This window comes from Mastacembelus armatus, unplaced genomic scaffold (assembly GCF_900324485.2).
Source record: "Mastacembelus armatus unplaced genomic scaffold, fMasArm1.2, whole genome shotgun sequence".
NCBI lineage: Eukaryota > Metazoa > Chordata > Actinopteri > Synbranchiformes > Mastacembelidae > Mastacembelus > Mastacembelus armatus.
Window position 1 is genome coordinate 1,436,657 of NW_022872941.1, and position 21,537 is coordinate 1,458,193.

General features: G+C 39.5%; 1 protein-coding gene across 4 annotated transcripts; it reads left to right on the plus strand.

Annotated features, from left to right (window-relative positions):
* Window positions 1-594: 594 nt before the first annotated feature.
* On the plus strand, window positions 595-16,457 carry pias2 (protein inhibitor of activated STAT, 2). Of its 4 annotated transcripts, none has more exons than XM_026311405.2 (14): window positions 595-731; window positions 2,067-2,254; window positions 4,838-4,925; window positions 5,016-5,066; window positions 5,375-5,465; window positions 5,563-5,697; window positions 5,838-5,943; window positions 6,490-6,563; window positions 7,724-7,884; window positions 8,168-8,301; window positions 10,607-10,787; window positions 11,048-11,184; window positions 11,277-11,311; window positions 13,576-16,457. In XM_026311405.2, exons 1-14 carry the CDS (start codon window positions 691-693, stop codon window positions 13,792-13,794), a joined length of 1,641 nt encoding a protein of 546 aa, XP_026167190.1. In that variant the 5' UTR covers window positions 595-690; the 3' UTR covers window positions 13,795-16,457. The 4 variants fall into 4 exon arrangements, with proteins under 4 accessions (XP_026167190.1, XP_026167197.1, XP_026167205.1 ...); XM_026311412.2 differs by having other exon boundaries at window positions 614-731; window positions 2,070-2,254; XM_026311420.1 differs by lacking the exon at window positions 595-731 and adding an exon at window positions 743-872 and having other exon boundaries at window positions 2,070-2,254.
* Window positions 16,458-21,537: the final 5,080 nt, after the last annotated feature.

A 21,537-nucleotide genomic window follows, 5' to 3' on the forward strand; every position in this document is an offset into this window, starting at 1 on the left:
GCATGAGTTGAGGCTTAAGGCACTTTTTTCATGTTATAGTGACTGAATGTAAGAAAACTGACTTTATTTATACCTTTTTGTCTCTCATTCCCTTCACAACATCCTGATGGAGCAAAGATGCAGAAGCAGAGAAGAATGTGCTGCAGGACCTCTACATTGCATGATCGTAATGTATATAAACTTAGTGGAAATTCAAACTGTTTAGGACAGCAGGGAGAACAAGCACAAGTAATTTGTGACAAGTGACATGACAAGTAGAAGTCATGTATTTTGCTTATTTGTTTGCTTGGATGTTTGAGCTTCACTGCCCAATGGTGTGAGACTATTAGGTGGTTGAAAAGGAAACATTTCTTTGTACTCACCTTGATCGTCAGTTAAGCACGTGGGCATATAAGCAAGATTTGTGGATAAATATCAGATTCCAAAGATCAGGAGTAGGCAGAAGTGGTCTAGGTATGGTCGTGATAAAGCGTAGGCCAATAAAAGACTACTGGATGGGGTAAGGACAAAATTAGGCTAAGGCTAAATTAAGAGGAAACATATGTGGATATGGACGGGCAAACAGACTTCACCTCCCCCATAATCTACTCTCAAGGGTTGGAGTATCTTAATTTGTGAAGCAATGACAGTTCAGTGCTAGACTGCAGCACCCAACTGAGGCGTCACCTGGAAGTAGTTACGCTGGGCGGGATGACCGGAGCAACAAGATGGCGGAGAATGAGGAGCTTCAGGTACGCGACGAGGAAAACATTGATGTGACTTATTAGTGTCAACATTACAACATGCAGCGATAACGTATAACGAATAGTGTAGACGATATGTGACCTCTCAAATCGGTGGGCAAACGGGATAGCTTACTGGTAATCAGAAATGTGCGTTTTCTGATCATCTCCGTTACGTGTCCCTTGTTAGCCTTAATGCTAAGAGTTGAACGAGGAGCTAATAGTTTTTTTGTCAGCTCTCTATAACCAGCTGACACCACACTGACCTGTAGCTGTTTTTGTGCATTTACGCACACTATCGTTATTTTGCATGTGTGTATTAAGTTAAATCTGCTAATTAGAATTAATGATTTATTTAGGGAATTTATGTCATGGAAGTTAGATCAGTTGCATTGTAACGTCACTGTTTTTATTTGCACGAGTTTGTATATAAGGTACTAAACCTGCTTAACGTTAGCTAAATGTTTGTGTTTGCTGCCTTAAACACTAACTTGTTTTCCTTTGTGGAAATGACAACGTCTTCAAATTTAAAAAAGCAATCTGGACAGAAAAACACTTAACGCTAGCAGCATAATTCACTTTTTCCCCAAGGCCAGTTGAAAAGTCTCTGAGTAAAAAAAAAGAAGACAAAAATAACAGTGTCGGTGTATTTAACCAATACTTTTTTCAGTTCTTTGTGTTAGCTAATTTTAAACTGGTTCCAAATCTGTTCATATAGGGAAAAGCAGTTGCTGGATTATACTGTCTGCCAGCCTTCTTTCCGGTGTGTCCACACATACAGATACAAAGTAGTTGGCTGTATCTGGCGTTAACAATGCACCTTGTTATTTTAGATGAGCACACACAAGTAGTCTCAACTAGGTGAAAATAAATGAAACATACAGAACAGTGACTGAATGATTAACTTCATAGGTACAACATAGGTATTGTCTGAATGTGATCCTGAGTATGTCATTATAATTATGTTGTAGTACACAAGATAAGAAATCAATTAAATGCAGATTTTCCACTAGAGACAGTTATTTCCACACATTATTTTGTATGTGCCAGTAACTTTTTAAAGACGTAGAGAACTGTGAAGCCAGAGACAGCTAATGATACAATTTTTTTAGTCATGGCTGGAGTCAGTGCCTCAGCATTTGAATCTGTATGTGTGAATCTACCAGCTATGGTTTGTGGTTGGCAGTGGTCCTCAGCGTGTGTTTTGCGTTTTGATGTATTTATTTGTAATGTATTCAAAAGCATACTATCAAGTTTGAAGTGGATGAGCTCCAAGTGTTACTGAGTGTTTGCTGTCTCAACAAAATTCATTTTAGTGATCTATCTATGACATATCTTTGTTAGCAGGAGTCAGTTCTGTAACACAGACTTCAGCCTGCTAACTGGTGAAACAGCTGTGTGGCACAGCACCAAAACGAGCATGAATCTCCAGCAACCAACCCCTCTCATCCCTCCTGTCCACCCGGATGTGCAGATGAAGTCTCTGCCCTTCTATGATGTGCTGGATGTCCTAATCAAGCCTTCCAGTCTAGGTCTGTGCTTCTGTGGTTGGATAATTGGATAATAATAAGTTGGATAATAATTAATGGGTAACACTTGGCCCAAGCCATGTTTTCAAAGCTGTGCTTACCGGACTACAAACATCTTATGTCATGTAACATTCAAAATCAGATGTCTCAAATATGTTTAATGTTATTAACACAACCAGCCTGGATAACACCACATTAATGTCATGTTGGAGTTATCATAATCAAGTTTCAGTAAATAGCTTTCATATCAGCTTAAAAGTTGTGATTGTCTGGGACACAGTTTTCTGAAAGCTCCGATATATATTCCAACTGGCACTCACTGAGAACAGAACAGCCAGTTTGTTGCATTTAAGCCCAAACTGTCAGTGTTTTAATTATCACACATCCAGTTCTGTAATTGTACACTTGATGACATAAATGATCACAAGTCAGTAACATAATTTATTATATCATAGTTCCATATGTAATCATGAGTTGATTGTGCAGAAAATGAATCAGACTATTATGTTCATCAAGTGCTTTTGTCTTCAGTAAAGTACTTGACCAAATTTTGAACGCAGCACAGTCAAGGCCATTGAAAGTGAGACGTCAGGTGGAACACTAAGTCCATAGGCTGTTACAACACATTTTATCAGGCATTAAATTATAAACCAAATAAGACAGCATGTGCTACCAATGTAGATAAAGTGAAGCTAACAGTGTCAGTAAGCACAATTTATGAGTTCATCCATCCATCTTCTTCCACTTATCCAGGGCCAGGTCGTGTGGGCAGTAGCCTAAGCAGGGATGCCTAAACTTTTCCCTGTACACTTCCTTCAGCTCATCTGGGGGGGACACTGAGGTGTTCCCAGGGCAGTCGAGTGACACAGTCCCTCCAGCGTGTCCTGGGTCTTCCCCAGGTCTCCTCCTCTAAAGGTCCTGGCTCGATGGAGCCAACAGGACAACACCATCTGCAAAAAGCATAGATGAAATCCTGGGGTCCCCGAACTGGAGTCCCTCCATTTAATTAAAAAAAAAAAAAAAAAAGTGAACAGAACCGTTGACAAAGGGCAGCCCTGCCAGAGTCCGACATGCACTGGAAACAGGTCTGACTTATTGCCGACAATGCGAACCAAGCTCCTGGTCTGGTTGTGCAGAGACTGGATAGCCCTTAACAAAGAGCCCTGGACCCCATACTCCCAGAGCACCTTCCCACAGAATGTCATGAGGGACGTGGTCGAATGCCTTCTCCAAGTCCACAAAACACGTGAACTGGTTGGGCAAACTCCCATGAACCCTCAAGCACCCTGAAGAGGGTATAGAGCTAGTCCAATGTTCCACGATCGGGACGAAAATGGCATTGCTTCTCCTGGATCCGAGGTTCTACCATCGGCGGCATCCTCCCAGGGAGGCTGAGAAGTGTGATCCCTCTATATTTGGAACACACCCTCTGGTCCCCTTTTAAAAAAGAGGGACCACCACCCCGTTCTGCCAATCCAGGGGTACTGTCCCCAGTCGCCACACGATGTTGCAGAGGCGTTTCAACCATGACAGCCCAACAGCATCAAGAGACTTGAGATACTCAGGGCGGCTCTTATCCACCCCAGCTGCCTTGCCACCAAGGAGCTGCCAAAATCCCCAGTGACTTCAGCTTGGATGATGGGCGGATCAGCCTCTTTCCCAGCCTCTGCTTCCTCTATGGAAGGCGCGTGCACCTTCCATGCACCTCCAGCGGGGTTGAGGATATTGCCATGACACTTGGCTTGCTGGTACCCGTCAGCTGCTTCAAGAGTCTCACAAGCTAGCCAGACTCGGTAGGACACCTTCTTCAGCTTAATGGCATCCCTTACCCCCAGTGTCCACCACCAGGTTCGGAGATTGCCGCCACAACAGGCACCAGAGACCACAGTTCGAGCTGCTGCGTCGACAATGGAGATGGGGAACACGGTCCATTCGGACTCAATGTCCCCAGCGTTCCTCGGTATCTGGTTGAAGCTCTCTCGGAGGTGGGAGTTGAAGGCCTCTCTGACAGAGGGTTTGGCCAAACATTCCCAGCAGACCCTCACAATACGTTTAGGTCTGCCGAGTCTGTCCCGCTTCCTCCTCCACTAGTGGATCCAACTCACCATCAGGTGGCGATCAGTTGACAGCTCTGCCCCTCTCTTCACTCAAGTGTCCTAGACATACGGCCGAAGGTTACATGACACAACCACAAAATCGATCATTGACCTCCGGCCTAGGGTGTCCTGGTGCCATGTGCACTGGTGGACAGCGTAGATCCTAAAATCATACGGATTATGATTTTAGGAGCTCCGTTGTCCGGGGCTATATGCTCCTAGCAGGGTCTCCCAAGGCAACCAGGTCCTAGGTGACGGACCAGACTAAGAGTGGACCAGTTTATGAGTTCATGATGTGGAGAATATAGGTGAGTCTTGGATTAAAGCTGTGAAATCTGTTGAGACAGAAGTAAATGCAGGTTTACAATCCGAAAACATAGGTTACTAAAATGTTATCTATATGCTTTATAAAAAAATCAGAAATGATACTATGTGTATATTTTTATCCATAGTACTTGTTGTCTGAATAGCAGCTGTTGTATGTTTTCAGGGGCAAGTACTGCACAGAGGTACCACCAAGAAAAATATTTTATCTTTGCCTTGACGCCACAGCAGGTTCGAGAAGTATGCATATCCAGGTATGACTGCTCAGCTATTTCAGGTACTGAGATAGACATGCCCATGCCTGGGATGTAAATGATGAATAAAGTTACATTGTCTGCTTACAGAGACTTTCTGCCAGGTGGGAGAAGGGACTATATGGTTCAAATTCAGTTGAGGTGAGAATGTTTAGAATTTTCTGCCCTGTAAATTATAGATCTCTAAATTCATAGCAACTTAGAATGTCAAAGAAAAATATTGAACAAAGAATCATGCATATATATGAGTAATAAGCAAGCAAATATGGTTTCTATCCAAAATTGGGTTAAATAACATCTCTGGCCATCACAGGTTTACTAAAAAAACACCAAACATCTACTAGGGGAGAGTCTGACTGAGAACATGGCATTACATTTTTGATATATTAGTGAAAAGTGTCTTTAAGTATACGTTCAGGTTATTAGTTATTGTTTTTTTCTGTTGTCAGATTTTGTTTGTCAGAGACAAGTTGCCCTCAAGAGGATAATTACCCCAACAGTCTTTGTATAAAGGTTAATGGAAAACTTTTTCCTTTACCGGTAAGTGCTTACTTTTTGGAGATCAGCTCCAGCAAAAAGTCAAACCAACTTAAGTACTCTGCTACAAAGATGCTGATAAGGCATTTTATTCCTGTAGGGTTATGCACCACCACCCAAAAATGGTGTAGAGCAGAAGAGACCAGGACGACCTCTGAACATTACCTCCCTTGTACGACTTTCGTCTGCAGTACCCAATCAGATTGCAGTAACGTGGGCACCTGAAATTGGAAAAGTGAGAATAAAAACCATCATTGTAACTCTTAAGCTTTTTGTTTTTGCACTTCTTTTACCTGTACTTGAGTTAGATATCATGATTAGAAATAGTAATAGTGTAACCTCTCTGTTAAGGTTGATTATATTATCATTTTTCAGACCTATTCTATGTCTGTGTACCTGGTGAGGCAGCTGACATCACCACTGCTCCTACAAAGGCTGAGGATGAAGGGCATCAGGAACCCAGACCACTCCAGAGCATTAAGTAACTCTATAGTCCACCACTAACACAACACTAGAAGTTATACAGCAGCAGTTACACCTTTTAAATAGTCACAAATAACTAGCAGTTTTTAATACTGGCACAATAAGTCAATTCAGCAATTTTTTTTCATTGACAAAAATGTAATGTACAGCTATGAGAAATTATAATTGTATGTTATCAGCTGCACATTTATTTGGTCTATTGTGACTTAGGTGATGATGAGATCACATTTCATAGCAAATTAATGCAGCAAACCAGTTAATTCCAAGGGTTCACATACTTTTTTGTGCCACTGTATAAACAGCCAAAACAAAATCTAAAGTTTCTAAAGTTTCTTGCACACCTGTAAATGACCATAGGGAAGTTCAGTTATTGCAGAAGCCTGATTGCATGCCAGATTTCCCTCTGGATGAGAGCCTACATCCAGAGTATGAGACTATGGTTGTCAGTTATTAGGTGATAACAGTTGCAATAGTGTTTTTGTTGTTTGATGATGAATGAGCTTGAAATTAATATTTGGTTCTTACACTGCCCTGTGTGTTGCAGTTAAAGAGAAGTTGACAGCAGATCCAGACAGTGAGATTGCTACAACTAGCCTCAGAGTCTCACTTATGTGCCCGGTAAATGAAACACACTCATAGATTGTATATTGTATAATGTTTATGTAATTATAGCAAATGTCAAATTATTCTGACAGTGTAAATTATAGTTTGTAGGAAAAAAAATCACCTCAAAATCAGAGCACTGTTATGTCAGGATATCATTGTGCATTACTTTCTGTCTGTATTCTAAAAAAAGGAAATACAGTAGCCTCGGAAATTATTTAGACTGCTTCTCGCGATTTCATTTTGGTTGTGTTTTGAATGTCATTTTAAATTTCTAAAATGTACTATTTGCCCATCATTCTGTACACAATATCCCACAATGACAATGATGACATTATTTTAGCAACATCTGCAATTTTATGCAAAATTTAAAAAAAAAAAAAATAGAGATCTGTCATTTACCCAAGTATTCAGACCTTTTGCTGTGGCACTCAGGTGCTTTCTGTTTTCATTTGACTTGTGTGTGTAGAAATTTGTATGTAGGATCTAACAATTTATACTGTGTTTGGACAATAACCAGCGACGTGCAAGTGACAGAGGGACTGGGTAAGTGAAGGATGAATGCAGCCAAATACAGAGAAGTCTGTGAAGAAAACTGCCCCAGAGTGCAGAGACCTGAGACTGCACCATCGTTTACCTTCTAGCACAACAGTCACCTGAAGAAAACAGTCACTGGAGTGACTTCAGGACTAGTCTCTAATTGTCGCTGCCCAGACTAAAACATTATGGAGAGACCCAAAGGTGTCAGTTCACCAACACTTCTCATCCAATCAGACAGGGCTTAAGAGGATCTGATTTGAAAAATCTGATAATATGTGCAAATCCAGAGGCCCATTCTTCATATGTGGCCTAACAGATCCAAGATCCATTCTGAAATCTATGGATCAGGAACGAGCTTCAGGTGTGCAAAGCTTGTGGAGATTTGCCCCTGAACCTAACCTCTTAACTGCTGCCAAAAGCGGTTCTGCAAAGTACTGAATTAAGGGTTTAAATACTTCTATAAATGACAGATTTCAAGTTGGCTCAATTTACAAACAAGTAATGTTTTCACTTTTATTGCCATGCCATATACATTCATGCAGTTATTTTGGAAAATTGAATACAATACAGACAATATATAGTTAAGTGTACATATTTGTATCTTGAACTTAACTTAAGTATGTTTTGTCCACTAGCTGGGTAAGATGCGACTGACAGTGCCGTGCCGGGCAGTAACCTGCTCTCACCTGCAGTGTTTTGACGCCGCTCTCTACCTACAGATGAATGAGAAGAAACCAACCTGGATCTGTCCCGTTTGTGACAAGAAGGCTGCATATGAGAGTCTTATTATTGATGGGTTAGTTAATGTAATTAAGCCACATTACACAAAACATCACCCTAGAGTTGGTGGTGCTGAGGCAGCTGTACATTAAGTCCTTGGTTATATTATAGTATTATTCCACATGTGTTATTTTACATCCCTACTATAAACAAAGTGTTTAATGTCAATGTAATTAGTTGGTGCTGAAATTGCAATTTATAATCAGATAATGCATATTCATATGAAAACTTGGAAATGTGACAAAAATTCGAAGCTCGAGTATAATTATTGAATATTGTGTATTTTGTTATTTGTTCAGTTTATTTTTGGAGATCCTGAATGACTGCTCAGATGTGGATGAAATCAAGTTTCAGGAAGATGGAACCTGGTGTCCCATGAGACCAAAAAAAGAAGCTGTCAAAGTCACCTCTCAGTCAGTTCCAAAAATTGAGAGTAAGTACATCATTTGATACCGTTGTTAAAGCTCCAGTGTATCCTCTTAGCAGTATTGTGTGTGTGTATAGCTTGAAAACATCAATGGGCCATTCCATCATTTGTTCCATCAATGTAATTACTGTAGCATATTTTGACTTAGTCCCACATACACTGTTATGTTGCCCCAAATACTCGCTAGAAAGGCAAATGTGGATAAAGCTGTTGCTGGAAGAACCATATTTTGTGGACTATGCTCTAAAAACTGTCTTGTTGAACTGAAAAAACACATTTCCAGTTATACAAATTATAGTTAAAAGTAGTTTAATTATAGTAAATTAGCTTATGTGGCTAGCCATAGCAACAAGCAGAACCGAATTACTGAATTCACTCTTAATTCTCTGTGCCAAGTAAACAACCCCACCCACTTTGGGGGAAGAGGCAGTACAGTATTATGTTCAATTGAGTCAAGAGTTCAAAGAGCACCATCTAACACTATTTGTCAAAATGACTGTAAATTAATTCTTAAAAGTTGTTTCAGTGTATGAATTGCACACCAAACCAGATGACTAAAAAAGGTGCGAATTATAGTTTGTAAAATACAGTAGTCCCCAACAAATGTAGTATATCATCCTATTTGACCAGTTGGTTTAGGGAATTACTGTAGATTGATGTTTTCTGTAGAAACCAATGCAGGGTGTTCACGGATCCTTAAAAAGTCTTAAATTCCATATTATAAAACTAAGGCCTTAATTAGCATTAAAATGTCTTAAATTCGCGTTTCAAAGGTCTTAAAATGAAATCTAACCGATCCCATAAAGAAGATTTTATTTTCATCTTGAAATCAATTTGAAAGCCTTTCGCGTATTTGTTACGCAGAACGAAATAGGCGGAACCAACTAAAATACGCGTTTGAGGGGAGTTTATTTAACACATGCTTTCCGGCAGCTGCGTGAACTGCGGGAAAGTTTCAGCATTAGTCTTTTGCCATGGGTAAATGTAAATTTAGTGACAATTGGTTACAAAACCCTAATTTTGCGCCGTGGTTAAGTCCAGTTAGTGGCAACGTGTTCGAGGTCCGGTGCAGGTTGTGCAAAAAAATTTAAAACTCAGAACAATGGGTATGAAAGCTTTGGAGACCCACATGCGGTGTGAATAAGACAAAGCGGCTGCAGAAACATGTCTGAAAACACCTGGCATTTTATTTTTGTTTTACTCAATAAATCAAACGGTGTGTAAACAGTTTATATCAATAAACAGTGTGTTATGGCAATTGGTTGTATTGTGGGATGTTTTATTTTATTTCTACAAAATTGGTCTTAAATTTCATTCAGCGTGGTATTAAAAAGGTCTTAAAAAGTCTTAAATCTAGCTTAGAAACCTGCAGATACCCTGCAATGGGTTTGGCAGTGCTACAGACATGGTAGGAAATTCAGAAAGCAATAAGAAAAATTAAAGTATTGTTTGTTTTGCTTTTCTTCATGGAATTGATCAGAGGTAGCAAAAGTACTCACATTCTATACTTAAGTAGAAGTACAGATACTTGTTTGAAAAAAGACTGGTAAAAGTAGAAGTACTGACTCAACTGCTTTACTGAAGTAAAAGTAAGAAAGTACAGGGTCTGAAATGTACTTCAGTAAAAAGTTAAAATGTTTTTTGCCATCAATGTTACACAATGCATCTTTTGATAACTCCACAAAACTAAAAACGTATGACACAAAAAAAAGAAATTCTTCTTTTATTAACAACCTGCGCTGGTACAGGGAACAAAACACAACACATTCGCCTTGAATCATTCTTAGAGCCAACAACATCGAACAGTTCTTTTAAATACGGACATGGATAGGGAATGTCTTGCTTTTCCGAATCTGCTGCATCGCCGTCGGACTCTGCAACACTCCCTTTCTTCCTCCATGTCGCATTGCAAGTTTTCTCTCTACCATACTCTGTACACTCACTCGATTTCCCTCTCTAGTTATTTACAACTTTTACGTCGTGTCGTCATCCACAGAGGTTGAAAAAGTAATGAGCCTGTTTTGATAATGTAAGGAGTACAAAGTACAGATATTTGTGTTTAAATGTAGAGAGTAAAAGTAAGAAGTTGTCAAAAATAAATACTCAAGTACAGATACCTAAAAAATCTACTTAAGTATAGTAACGAAGAATTTGTACTTCATTACTTCCCACCTCTGGAATTGATTGACAGTAAGACAAATCTAGAATAACATGAGAGCCATCATCCATCCATCCATTATTTATACCTGCTTATTCCTTAACCAGGGTCACAGGAAAGCCATCATTTTACATTATTTTTTTTTAACCTCAGCTCCTTTGCGCCAGACATCAGTGGTCCCCCATTCAACTGAGCCCAGTTCCATCAAGAAGGCTGATGTAATTGATCTGACTCTGGAAAGCTCCTCTTCTTCTGATGATGAAGAGGATGCAGACCCTCCACTGAAGAAACGTTGTGTGTACATTTCCAAGAATGAGGAGATGCATTCTAAGGGGTAAGCAAGCCTCTCTGAGTTGCTTTAAACAAAACAATTTAAAAACAAAAACCACAGTCACATTTGTTGACACTATTCACAATATTTGTATTGTATTATTGTTGTCATCCAGTAACAGTGACAACGCTGGACAACTGATTTTTTTATATTTGAAATCTTAGCTTTTTACTGTCCTGGAACACACAGTTAAAGTAATTAAAGTAAAGTAAGTAAAGAGTTAAAGTAAGAGCATATCATCAGACTTTGCTGTTTTTGCTTAGAGTGTTGACTTACCAGCCCACTGTGCGTGTGCCAAACGTTCAATCCTTGGACCCATCGTATCTACCCTCATCACTTGCTGACTATGCAGTCCCCTTCCACCCATCCACCCTGGCTACCATCCCCACAGACATGCAAAGTGAGTCAGCTGGATAGGATAACTGTAAGTACTATCAGTAACACTGTGTGGTACTATTAAAAAAACATTTTTTTCTATTTCTTTAACTTTAGGTCTGGATTTGTTTTCTTTAATTCAAGATCCTCAGGTATGTTTATTCTTTTTTTCTGTTATTCCCATTCTAAGCCACAAATCATAGCAACCACAGAGAATCACCTCTATTTGCTACTCTCTGTAAGCTCATTATATTTCAAATAGCTTTCTAGTAAACATGCAACCACGGGGATACCAAATGCATATTGAAAAGTGAATTTCAGTGTCTTCTTCAAAGCATGGATTGAAGTTTTTTATCCCCGTGACCCTGAGCCAGGAAAAGCGGGTATAGAAAATGGATGGATGGATGGATGAAGTTTTTTATAAGAAGGGTGTAATCAGTGGGACAGCTCTAGATTGGTTTAGGTTGTAACTTAAAGACAGGACTTTTATATTGGGTATGGCAAGTACAGGTCCTATATGTTCCTTTTGTGGTTCATCATGGATTCATGCTCAGCACCATTTTATGTTGAATATATGGAATGGCTACTTTTTAAATGGAACTCAGTCACTTGTTTAGTTTCACACTTAAAGCGAGTGACACATTAACCCTAATGAAGCAATATGATTACAGACATGCACTTGAACATTGCTAGATGTTCTCCTGGTGAGTTGCATGTAATAACGCTGTTGTCTGAGGAACATAGACCAGACAGACTTTGCTCCTAAGAGCTCGCCTTAGGGGTAGCTCGGGTAGTGTTGTGGTATGACCCACTGGCGGACAAACCAGGACATTTTCTGGTGGCCTGTGACCGATAACATAGCGGCATGATAAGTTGACCTCTCAAAATCCTCACATCAAGGGTGACTTTCACTCGCCGCAGTGCCAAAAAGAATTCTCAGCAATGCCCATAGCAGCCATAGTGCATAGCAGCCATCCACCAATATCGCTTTCATTTACAGAGTGGCTCAGAATGGAGTCAAATTCACAGCCCGAATCAGCTGGACGCACTGCATGTGTTAAAACAACAACTCTGCACTATCTCTGGATATGACATTGTCACACAACAGTCTGCATTTGTCTGGAGTATTCGTCTGTGTGTGACGTTTTCACTGTCACTGACAGCTTGACAGAAACAGCAGCTTTAAAAAAATAAAATAAACCCCTTTGTCCTGTATAGGCACTATTCAGTTCACAGGGAGAGAGTCCTCGGGCAGTCTAGGCTAGCATAACTAGGGGATGGTTCAGGGTTACCTGAAGACAGCCCTAACTATACGCTTTGTCAAAAAGGGAGGTTTTGTCATGGTTTTAAACTGCACATGTAGATGTACACCGCACATGAAGATATAGACCACACATCATTTAGGTTTACATCGCACATGAAGATATACACTGCGCATGATGTAGATTTACACCGCACATGAAGATACACACCACACATGGTGTAGATTTACACTGCACATGAAGATATACACCACACCAGTAATCCAGAACATTTTACTGGATGATTATCTGATGATGTAACAGAAAAGTTAGAAGAAGAAGCCACCACTGCTATCAATATAAAAATTGTTTAATTATAGAAAATGTAACTTTCACTCTTCTCCACTTCTGCCATTTTCATATCTGCAGCTGCTCACCATGTCACAGCATGCCGCTGCAAACAGCTACGTCACTAGAACTAACTAATCGTTTGTTGCGAGCTATTTAAATAATTAATTTTTACTTATTTTGTTGAGTAGTTATTGCCTTCCTAGATTCAGTATAGATCTGTAAATTCAATTGAATCAGTTTTTAGCCTAATTAATGCACACAAACTGGACTGAGCTGATTAGCATATGTATCTGACACATTAAAATAATATAACTTTATGATTATTACACTTAATCAGAACTTGCAGTAATAAGTAAAGAAAAGTTACCCCAAAATGAAGAAACGTTTTTTAAGATATTAATATAAAGTATGTGTTCATATAGAAAAGTATTTTTAGCATCATAACCAATAAACCACGCAGGCAGCTAATTTAAATTGCACTATTGCATTATTATAAATAATTCACATGTTTTGAATGGTATAGCAATGTGTAGAGAGGGTTTACAATAAAACATAATAGCCCATGTTGGTTTTAGATGGTAGCAAGACATACATGGTAACAAGTCAATTCATGTATAAACCTGTCTGTTCTTGGTGGACTGAAATGGTTAAATATTATTGTCAGAATTTTATGCAAAGGTGATAAAATTTCAGAAGACTGGAAACTCACTTAGTGGGTGTTGCAGTGTCATGTGACTTGTCACAAATAGGATAGAGATTCATTACAGCTATATGAAATGTTTTTCAGTGAGGATGATGTTTCTTGACTTGTTTTTCCTACTCAGCATTACCGGTCTCAGATGTTCCTGGATAACCTGACAAGCAGCATGCAGAGTGCAGCTGCAGCCAGCACCAGCTCAGCCCTAGTTTCCTCTAGCAGCCACTATGACACCAGTACTCATACTGCCAGCTCCATCCATGAAACCCGGGTCATCACAGGTGGAGGGGGGGGCACTGGAGGAGGGGCTGACAGTGTCATATCAGATATCATCTCACTAGATTGAGCCATGCTGCACTGGACCTTGGTCAGGCCTATTTTTGTGGCCTTTTTTAGTCTTGACTACATGTATATAACTTGTTCAATTTTACACAGAAGCACTCAAATTGGTATACATGAGACTTTGATGGTCTGAGCATTTTCTGTGTGTCCTGTTTCTGTCTTGTTATTCAAATGGAAATGATTATTTATCCTATCTGCAATGATAGAATGATAAACTGTTTAGTTTGATAGTTTGATGGCCAAGGATTATGGTAACTGAAGACATTAAAATGTCCCAATTGTGTGTCCCTACACTGCCATTTGTCTTGAAGTTCTCTTGACTTCAGCATTTTTGTGTGTGCTGTCATACCTTTAATTGCATTAAATGAAAGCAAAAGGGTTTTAGCTATTTTATTTCCATATACCCCGATGCTCTAGCATTGGTTTTGATGCTGTTTTAGTCCTTTGTTACTCCTGTTTTCATTTTCAGATATTATACATATACTTTGTTCAGTGTTGGAAATATTGAGAACATTGAATTCTTTTATACCAATTTGATTGCTTGCACGTACATGTAAATCTGACTTCAGTGTATTCTGGCGTGGTTGATCTGGACTGTGTGCGTCATTACTACAGAACAGAGTCAAGATGAATGGAAGAAGATCTTGTTTCACACAGCATCCTTGCATGTGAATAAATTGTTGAAATTAAGAAACCTCTGTTTAAAAAAACAAAAAACTATAAGACTGATAAACAGACTTGACTGTAGAGGTGTCTGACCTCTTCACACACATATTGGACAGGGCTGTTTCTGTCTTACCGTATCTGTGGGCTTTCTAAAACTATTTTGCTTTTCATTCAAAGTAATGGAACTATCAAAGGCAGGACAGTAATTCCCATTTTCATTTGTTTGAACAGCTCTCAATACTCAATGGGTTTTGTTACAAGGCAGCTCTTATGTCATGCCAACATAAAATGTAACTTCCATTGTAATTTAGTCAGCAATAATTTACTAGAGTTTAAATAACAGTGTACATGTAGTACAGATACTCAGTTAATGATTTCCAGCTGATCCTTGTCATTATGCCACTCTGCCTTGCAAATCAAAATTATTTCCTTTACGTGTGGCCAGTTTGCATATATAAATTGCAACTATGACTCTGTTTTGTAAAAGAAAATATACACAAAGGAATAGTTCATATAAAGCAATATGCATTTCTTCAGGTGAGTCAGATGTATAAATTCAAATTGCGTGTTAAAGCACAGAATGGAGGTCAATCACCTTGACTGATTAAAAAAATGGAAACACCTACCAACACTAAGCTTGATAATGAACGTGTTGTGTCTCATTTGCGCTTTACAAGTCAGAACTGTAAAAGTTTTTAGTTTAAGGTGTTCAAACTGCTTTCAGTCAAGACTACACTAACCACATCCTGGCTGCAGTTTTCTGTTAAAGAAACAGACCTCAGATTGATATCCACTTGGACATGTTACTCTTGGAAATAAAGTTAAAATGTATATTGTCCAAAATATCGAACTATTCCTTTAGATTTTCTCACATGCATCGACTTTTACGATGAACTGGTTCACTAGGTTTTGAGATAATATAAAAGTTTATTTAATTTTGAGCAGATGTAAGATTTAAGACAAGTTAATGCTGCCCAGTTCCATCCTCCTCCCTTCAGCTAATATTTAAAAGACCATCTTATATGTCTTTTGAACTCTGATCTCTGCCATTTTGGATTTTGTTATATGTTGATGGGATGGGTAACATGACATTTGCTCAGTGTTAACACCTAGACCTAGATTAAGCTCGCTTTCTCACAGCCGACAGCAAGCAGCAACATAAAGAACAGTAAACGTTATTTTGCTGTGGACTCCCAGCAATCAGGAGCTCAATCTCAGGGACCTACATGCCACTGTTCTAGGCCTGACAGATACATATAAACAGCACTGTCACTATCTGAAACTGAGAGGCAGAAGGTGATGTTTGGCTAATGTATAAAATATTTAGGTTAGTGTATTTTATTCGGAGGCAGCATTATTGGTTAGTCCATTCAAAAAGGCATATATGCTATATATACTTAAACAGGATTATAGATAATCTGTTCCTGACTTGTCAATCTTCATGCAATTTAGTTTGTGTATTGAAAAAAATTTTCTCCAGACTCAATATGTTTGTTGCTCTGGATAATTCAGTGCTGACTAGGACTACTAAACTGTCAGCCAAACAAAATTCCATTAACTGTCACTGTGCTGGGGTGGATGCAGAAAATTAAAAAAAAAACAAAAAACATATCTCAAAATCTGGGCAATAAAACTGTCTACATGGTGGTTGGTGAGAAAATATAATTTTTGTGACCTAATCACTAGTAAGCATCACCAGTTAAAATAAATTGTGCATAAATCAAGATCACATTCTTTTTCCCCACCTACCCACACCATCTTACAGAATAAAAGGAACAGCAGTGGACTGTGTTTTTATAATGGTAACTGTCAGACCTTTACCACTTTTATTTATTATTATTATAATTGGACACTGTGGACTCAGAAAAGTACTTTTGTTTTATATATTTTATGATTGAATGGTTTATTATACATTTTGTTTTCCTGTGAACTTAACTTGCATTTGGGTTACCATATGTGGATGTGTTTTTTATTAAAAGGTTTATTTTTTGCTCACCTAAATCTGCCACATTTGGAAATGGTCTGCCAACTTTTGTTATTCCCAGGAAATAGTGGCATACCATTATGTCAGTGTTGTCCTCAAGGACCAGTAGATGAACATCATTTTCAGTCAAGAGACAATTTAAGATCAAAAGTTTCTTCACTGACATGAAAGATAAGATGCATTTATGAAATAACATATTTTCACAATACTCATAGACTTCCTGGTCCAGGGCTTTTATTTGAGTGGTTATTTTCTGTTTTGCCCTGTCTTTCATGTCCCTGCTTTACTTTATTCCTGATTTTCCCTGATTGTGTTCAGGTGTGTTTGATTTGTTTCCCCTGTGTATTTACACCCTCCTTTGTTCCTGTTCTGTGCTGGACATTATCTCACTACTTTGCCACACTACCTGGGCCTCTTTTGTTTCCCCTCTGTGTATGTTACTCTCCCCATGTCTCTTTGTAGGTTTCGTCCTAGTTATTTTTTCTTAATTTTTCCTCATTATTAGTGGATTTCCTCTGTTCCTCAGTTCTGAATTCCTCTCCCAGGGTTTGGGTGTTTGTTTTGTATTAATTTCCCTTTTTATTCCGTGGACATTTTTCGTTTACCATTTATTTTTCATATATAATGAACTGGCTGTCTCTCTACACGGTTCTGCCTCCTGTGGTCTGTCTGCACTCTTGATCCTTACCTTGACTGTTTGTTCAAAGAAAACGTGACACATATTCCTACTTCTGTTTAGGTGTGGGAGGAATACCTAACAGCTCTCAAGTATGAATAAATCAGATTTAAAATTTAACCATCTACCCCAGTTCTTAAAGATGCTTCCCTTTTCTCTTATTCAGAAACAGATATCAAAGAGATAGCAATATCTTTAGTTACATTTTTTATGTTGCTTTAATGCAACATAGGAGTTCCATACTTGAATATTCATTTTAGGGCTTACACTTTTCTTCCACCAGAGGGCAGTGCAGCCTCAGTCACTGACAGACCACAGCGAACGTGAAACAGGTCTGTGATATAGACAGTGAAACAAACCCACGCAGCCATCAGTGTCGAGATAAACTTATTCATCCCTGAGGGGAAATTCAGAATATTAGTTCAAAAATTCAAACTTTCTAAAACTTTTCTCAGTGACTGGCAGTGCAATAAATGAATATTATCAGCTGACACAAGTGAAGTAAATTGTATGATAGATGATTGGCAGTTCTTCACCTTGACAGATGAACACACCATTCACTGGGACGCTCCACTGGATGGCACTATGACCTGGTCCCTGGTCATAGTACCATATTATCCTAATAGAGCACTCAGAGTGCAGTTCTACTTGTGATTCCCAGAGTTTCCAAAAGCAGAATGGGAGACAGAGCCTTTAGCTATCAAGCTCCTCTCCTGTGGAACCAGCTCAAGGTCTGGGTTCAGGAGGCAGACACTCTCTGTACTTTTAACGCTAGACTTAAAACCTTCCTCTTTGACAAAGCGTATAGTTCAGGTAACCCTGAACCATGCTGCTATAGGCCTAGACTGCCTGAGGACCATCGGTGCACTGAGCTCCCCTCGCTTCCCTTCCCCTCTCTTCCCTTCCCCTCTCTTCCTCTCCTCCCCCCTCACATGTATATTCCACCATTGAATGTCACTAACCTTGTGCTCTCTCTCTCCCCTAGTTTGTGCTCTCTCCCTCTCTCTCTGTTCTCTCTCTGTACCTTCTGCAGGTGTCCCCGGTCCTGGTGCTGTATATCGTTGGTGTGCAGTTACTGGCCCCACCAACCTGCAGTGTCTTTGTTGTTTATTGTTGCTGTTCTTTTCTCTCTGCTCTATCCACTCACCCCAACCGGTCGAGGCAGATGGCCGCCCAAACTGAGCCCGGTTCTGCTACAGGTTTTTTCTTCCGTTAAAGGGAGTTTTTCCTCTCCACTGTCGCCAAGTGCTTGCTCATAAGGGAATTGTTGGGTTTTTGTCTTTGTAAAGTGCCTTGAGATGATTTGTATTGTGATTTGGCGCTATACTAATAAAATTGAATTGAATTGAATTGAATTGAACACTAGTATTTCAGCAAATCGGCCTTTAAATTTCACAACCCGGCCCTCTGCTCCTAATATATACTCTGTGGGAAATATGGCTTTATCGCATCTTTATGCGATAAATATTTCAAATTTTATGCGTTGCTGTGTGTAACAGACACGCAGAGTTGAATTCTTGTTCTATTCTATCCACCATATCATAGTGTCCCACAGGTATAGAGAGCGTGAGATCCTTGCTAGTCTTAGGATCCCATATGAATATTTCTGCATCATCTTGAAAAAAACTGACCCAAGTAGTAGGGTACTGTAGTTCATTGACTCCAACCTCATAGGGTTCATCTGTCTTTATAGGTCCCGCTTATTGTGTTCTCTAATTCCATATTTTATTATTGGGATATAGGCTTGCTGAGGCAACGTGATGTAAAAGTCGGTGCCCCTCTTGTCCATCTTCAAAAATGTTTTTTTTCATCACTTGTGTGATACCCCTGTATAAGTGATAACTAATTAACCATATGGCACCATGGGGGTCGTCTCTCTTTTTGTAACAGACACCCTCAGAGACAATAATGAGGAACATATTTGAGGTCTTTATTTAAGTACTCACAATATTGCAGGAAACGATATTGAATATGGCGCTGGGTTTTTCAGTCTGTGTTTTGTAGAGTGTATTAATACCTCTTTCTCGTTTATTCACTGTTGCAGGCGCCCTCTTTATAGATTTGTGGTATGAGTTATTATAAACGTATAAGGTCATCGATTTTATCAATGTATCTAAGTGAATTGACATATATCCATACATCCATATGCGGATCTTTAATGTCCGGTTGAACCACTCCACTATACTTGCTTTGGTTTCATTTAGTGTAGAGAAATGTGTGATTTTATACTCTTTCATCAGCTGTTTGAACTATTTATTATAAAACTCGCTGCCTGCATCCGTTTGTAGTTTCAGAGGCACGTGCCCCTCACACAGAATATCCTTAAATGCTTTTGTTACAGCGAGACCTGTCTTTGATGTGAGACATCTCACCCATGCATATTTAGAAAATATATCAATATATGTTAAAAGGTACTACACGTTGTCATTCTCTGCAGAATATTAATTTATGTCCACCAAATCAGCCTGAAATAGTTTGTTTATAGCAGAAACTAATACCCTCCGTCTCAGGAAGTTTTTCATAACTGTTGCATGCAATGTGTATGCATCCTGACCCCATAAAAAATGTTTAATAGTGGGTATTGGCGGCTTAACACCTGTGGATTCTTATACAGCTGTATGCAGATTGTTAATACCGCCTAATGCACGGGTCATAATAGATTTTATGAAGCAGCCGTTCCACGGCAGTTCCCTAAAAACAGTCACTGTTTTGAAAAGAAATATGTCACATATTTCTTTTCAAAACTCGTGCTTTTTATTCACAAAAATCCGCAAACATAAATCACTGGGAAACTCACAAGCACACGAATGACACTTAATTAAATGAAAACACTCAGCTTCTTAAGGATGAGCATAAAACCATTAATGTGAATATAGAAAAAAACATTCAACTTCTTGAGTAAGGGTATAAAAAAACATTCAGCTTCTTCAGGACAGGTATAAAACTTTTCTTAATGTTGTACGATTTAATAGCGGGAACACCAAAACGTTTTCTTGTTCTGCATCATGTACAAAATAACATTGTCACTCCTGCCCAGGCATCAATGAATCAATCAGCACGGTTAACAGTTTCAGTTTATCAGTGTTGTCATACCCCCAGATCGGCTGAATGACCGAGCGTTTCTCTGTAGTTTTCAGCATTTGCAAAATCACCTCTGGAGCACCACGGATTCTGCCATCCTCAGTGTCAATCCTGTTTGCATGGAGGAAAGCAGAAACAGCTGGGATGAATCAGTTTGTCCAAAGCTTCTGCAGAACCAGGTCGAAGCGGTTCACAAGGAAATCTGATGGGAAGCCCCACAGACACTCCTCTGATGGACAGTCAACGGCACATGCGGTTTCAGGCATCGTCTAGTGTCTACCCGCACCCCACCATGACATGGCAATGCGCGAGACCTTTCCGAAAATGTATAATATGCGGCTGCCAGGTGGTCGTCGACCCAGAAATTGTTAGGATTATTTTTTTTTTTTTAGGCCCGAGCAAGGACCAAAGGTCCCAGCGCAGGGACTATTATAACCGCTCAATGGGAAAGGGATGAATAAGCATCTAGTGTCTACCCGCACCCCACTATGACTTTACTGGCCGTTAGACCTTTCCGAAAATGGAAATGGATATTGGGACATCCAGATAGTAATGAGTTACAGTAATCTAGCCTTGAGGTAACAAATGCATGGACTAGTTTTTCTGCATCATTTTGAGACAGGATGTTCCTAATTTTGGAAATGTTGCGCAGGTGAAAGAAGGCAGTTCTAGAGAGTTCTTTTATGTGTTGAGTTAAAGGACATGTCCTGGTCAAAAATAACTCCAAGGTTTTTTACAGTAGTGCTGGAGGCCAGGGTTATGCCATCTAGAGTAGCTATAATTTTAGAAAAGTTATGAGATTTTCTGAGGCAAGGGACGAATAAGCGGGGGGGCGGCATCAGGCATCGTCTAGTGTCTACCCGCACCCCGCCCTGACGTGGCAATGCACGAGACCGGGTGCCGGGCGGGCATAGGCCTGGAAATCATTCTGGCTGTGACGAGGTCCCATCATAGCACAAGAGACACAATAATTCAATTCAATTCAATTCAATTCAATTTTATTTGTATAGCGCCAAATCACAATACAAATCATCTCAAGGCACTTTACAAAAACTAAAACTAAAAACCCAACAATTCCCTTATGAGCAAGCACTTGGCGACAGTGGAGAGGAAAAACTCCCTTTAACGGAAGAAAAAACCTGTAGCAGAACCGGGCTCAGTTTGGGCGGCCATCTGCCTCGAGCGGTTGGGGTGAGTGGATAGAGCAGAGAGAAAAGAACAGCAACAATAAACAACAAATAGACACTGCAGGTTGGTGGGACCAGTAACTGCACATCAGCGATATACAGCTCCAGGACCAGGGACACCTGCAGAAGGTACAGAGAGAACAGAGAGAGAGG

Bases quoted from the DNA above. Each gene is read 5' to 3' on its own strand.
- pias2 (XM_026311405.2), top strand. From the start codon at position 691: ATGACCGGAGCAACAAGATGGCGGAGAATGAGGAGCTTCAG. The intron at 2,255-4,837 runs GTCTGTGCTTCT...GTATGTTTTCAG, and splicing joins AATCAAGCCTTCCAGTCTAG to GGGCAAGTACTGCACAGAGG. The intron at 10,788-11,047 runs GTAAGCAAGCCT...GTTTTTGCTTAG, and splicing joins GAGGAGATGCATTCTAAGGG to AGTGTTGACTTACCAGCCCA.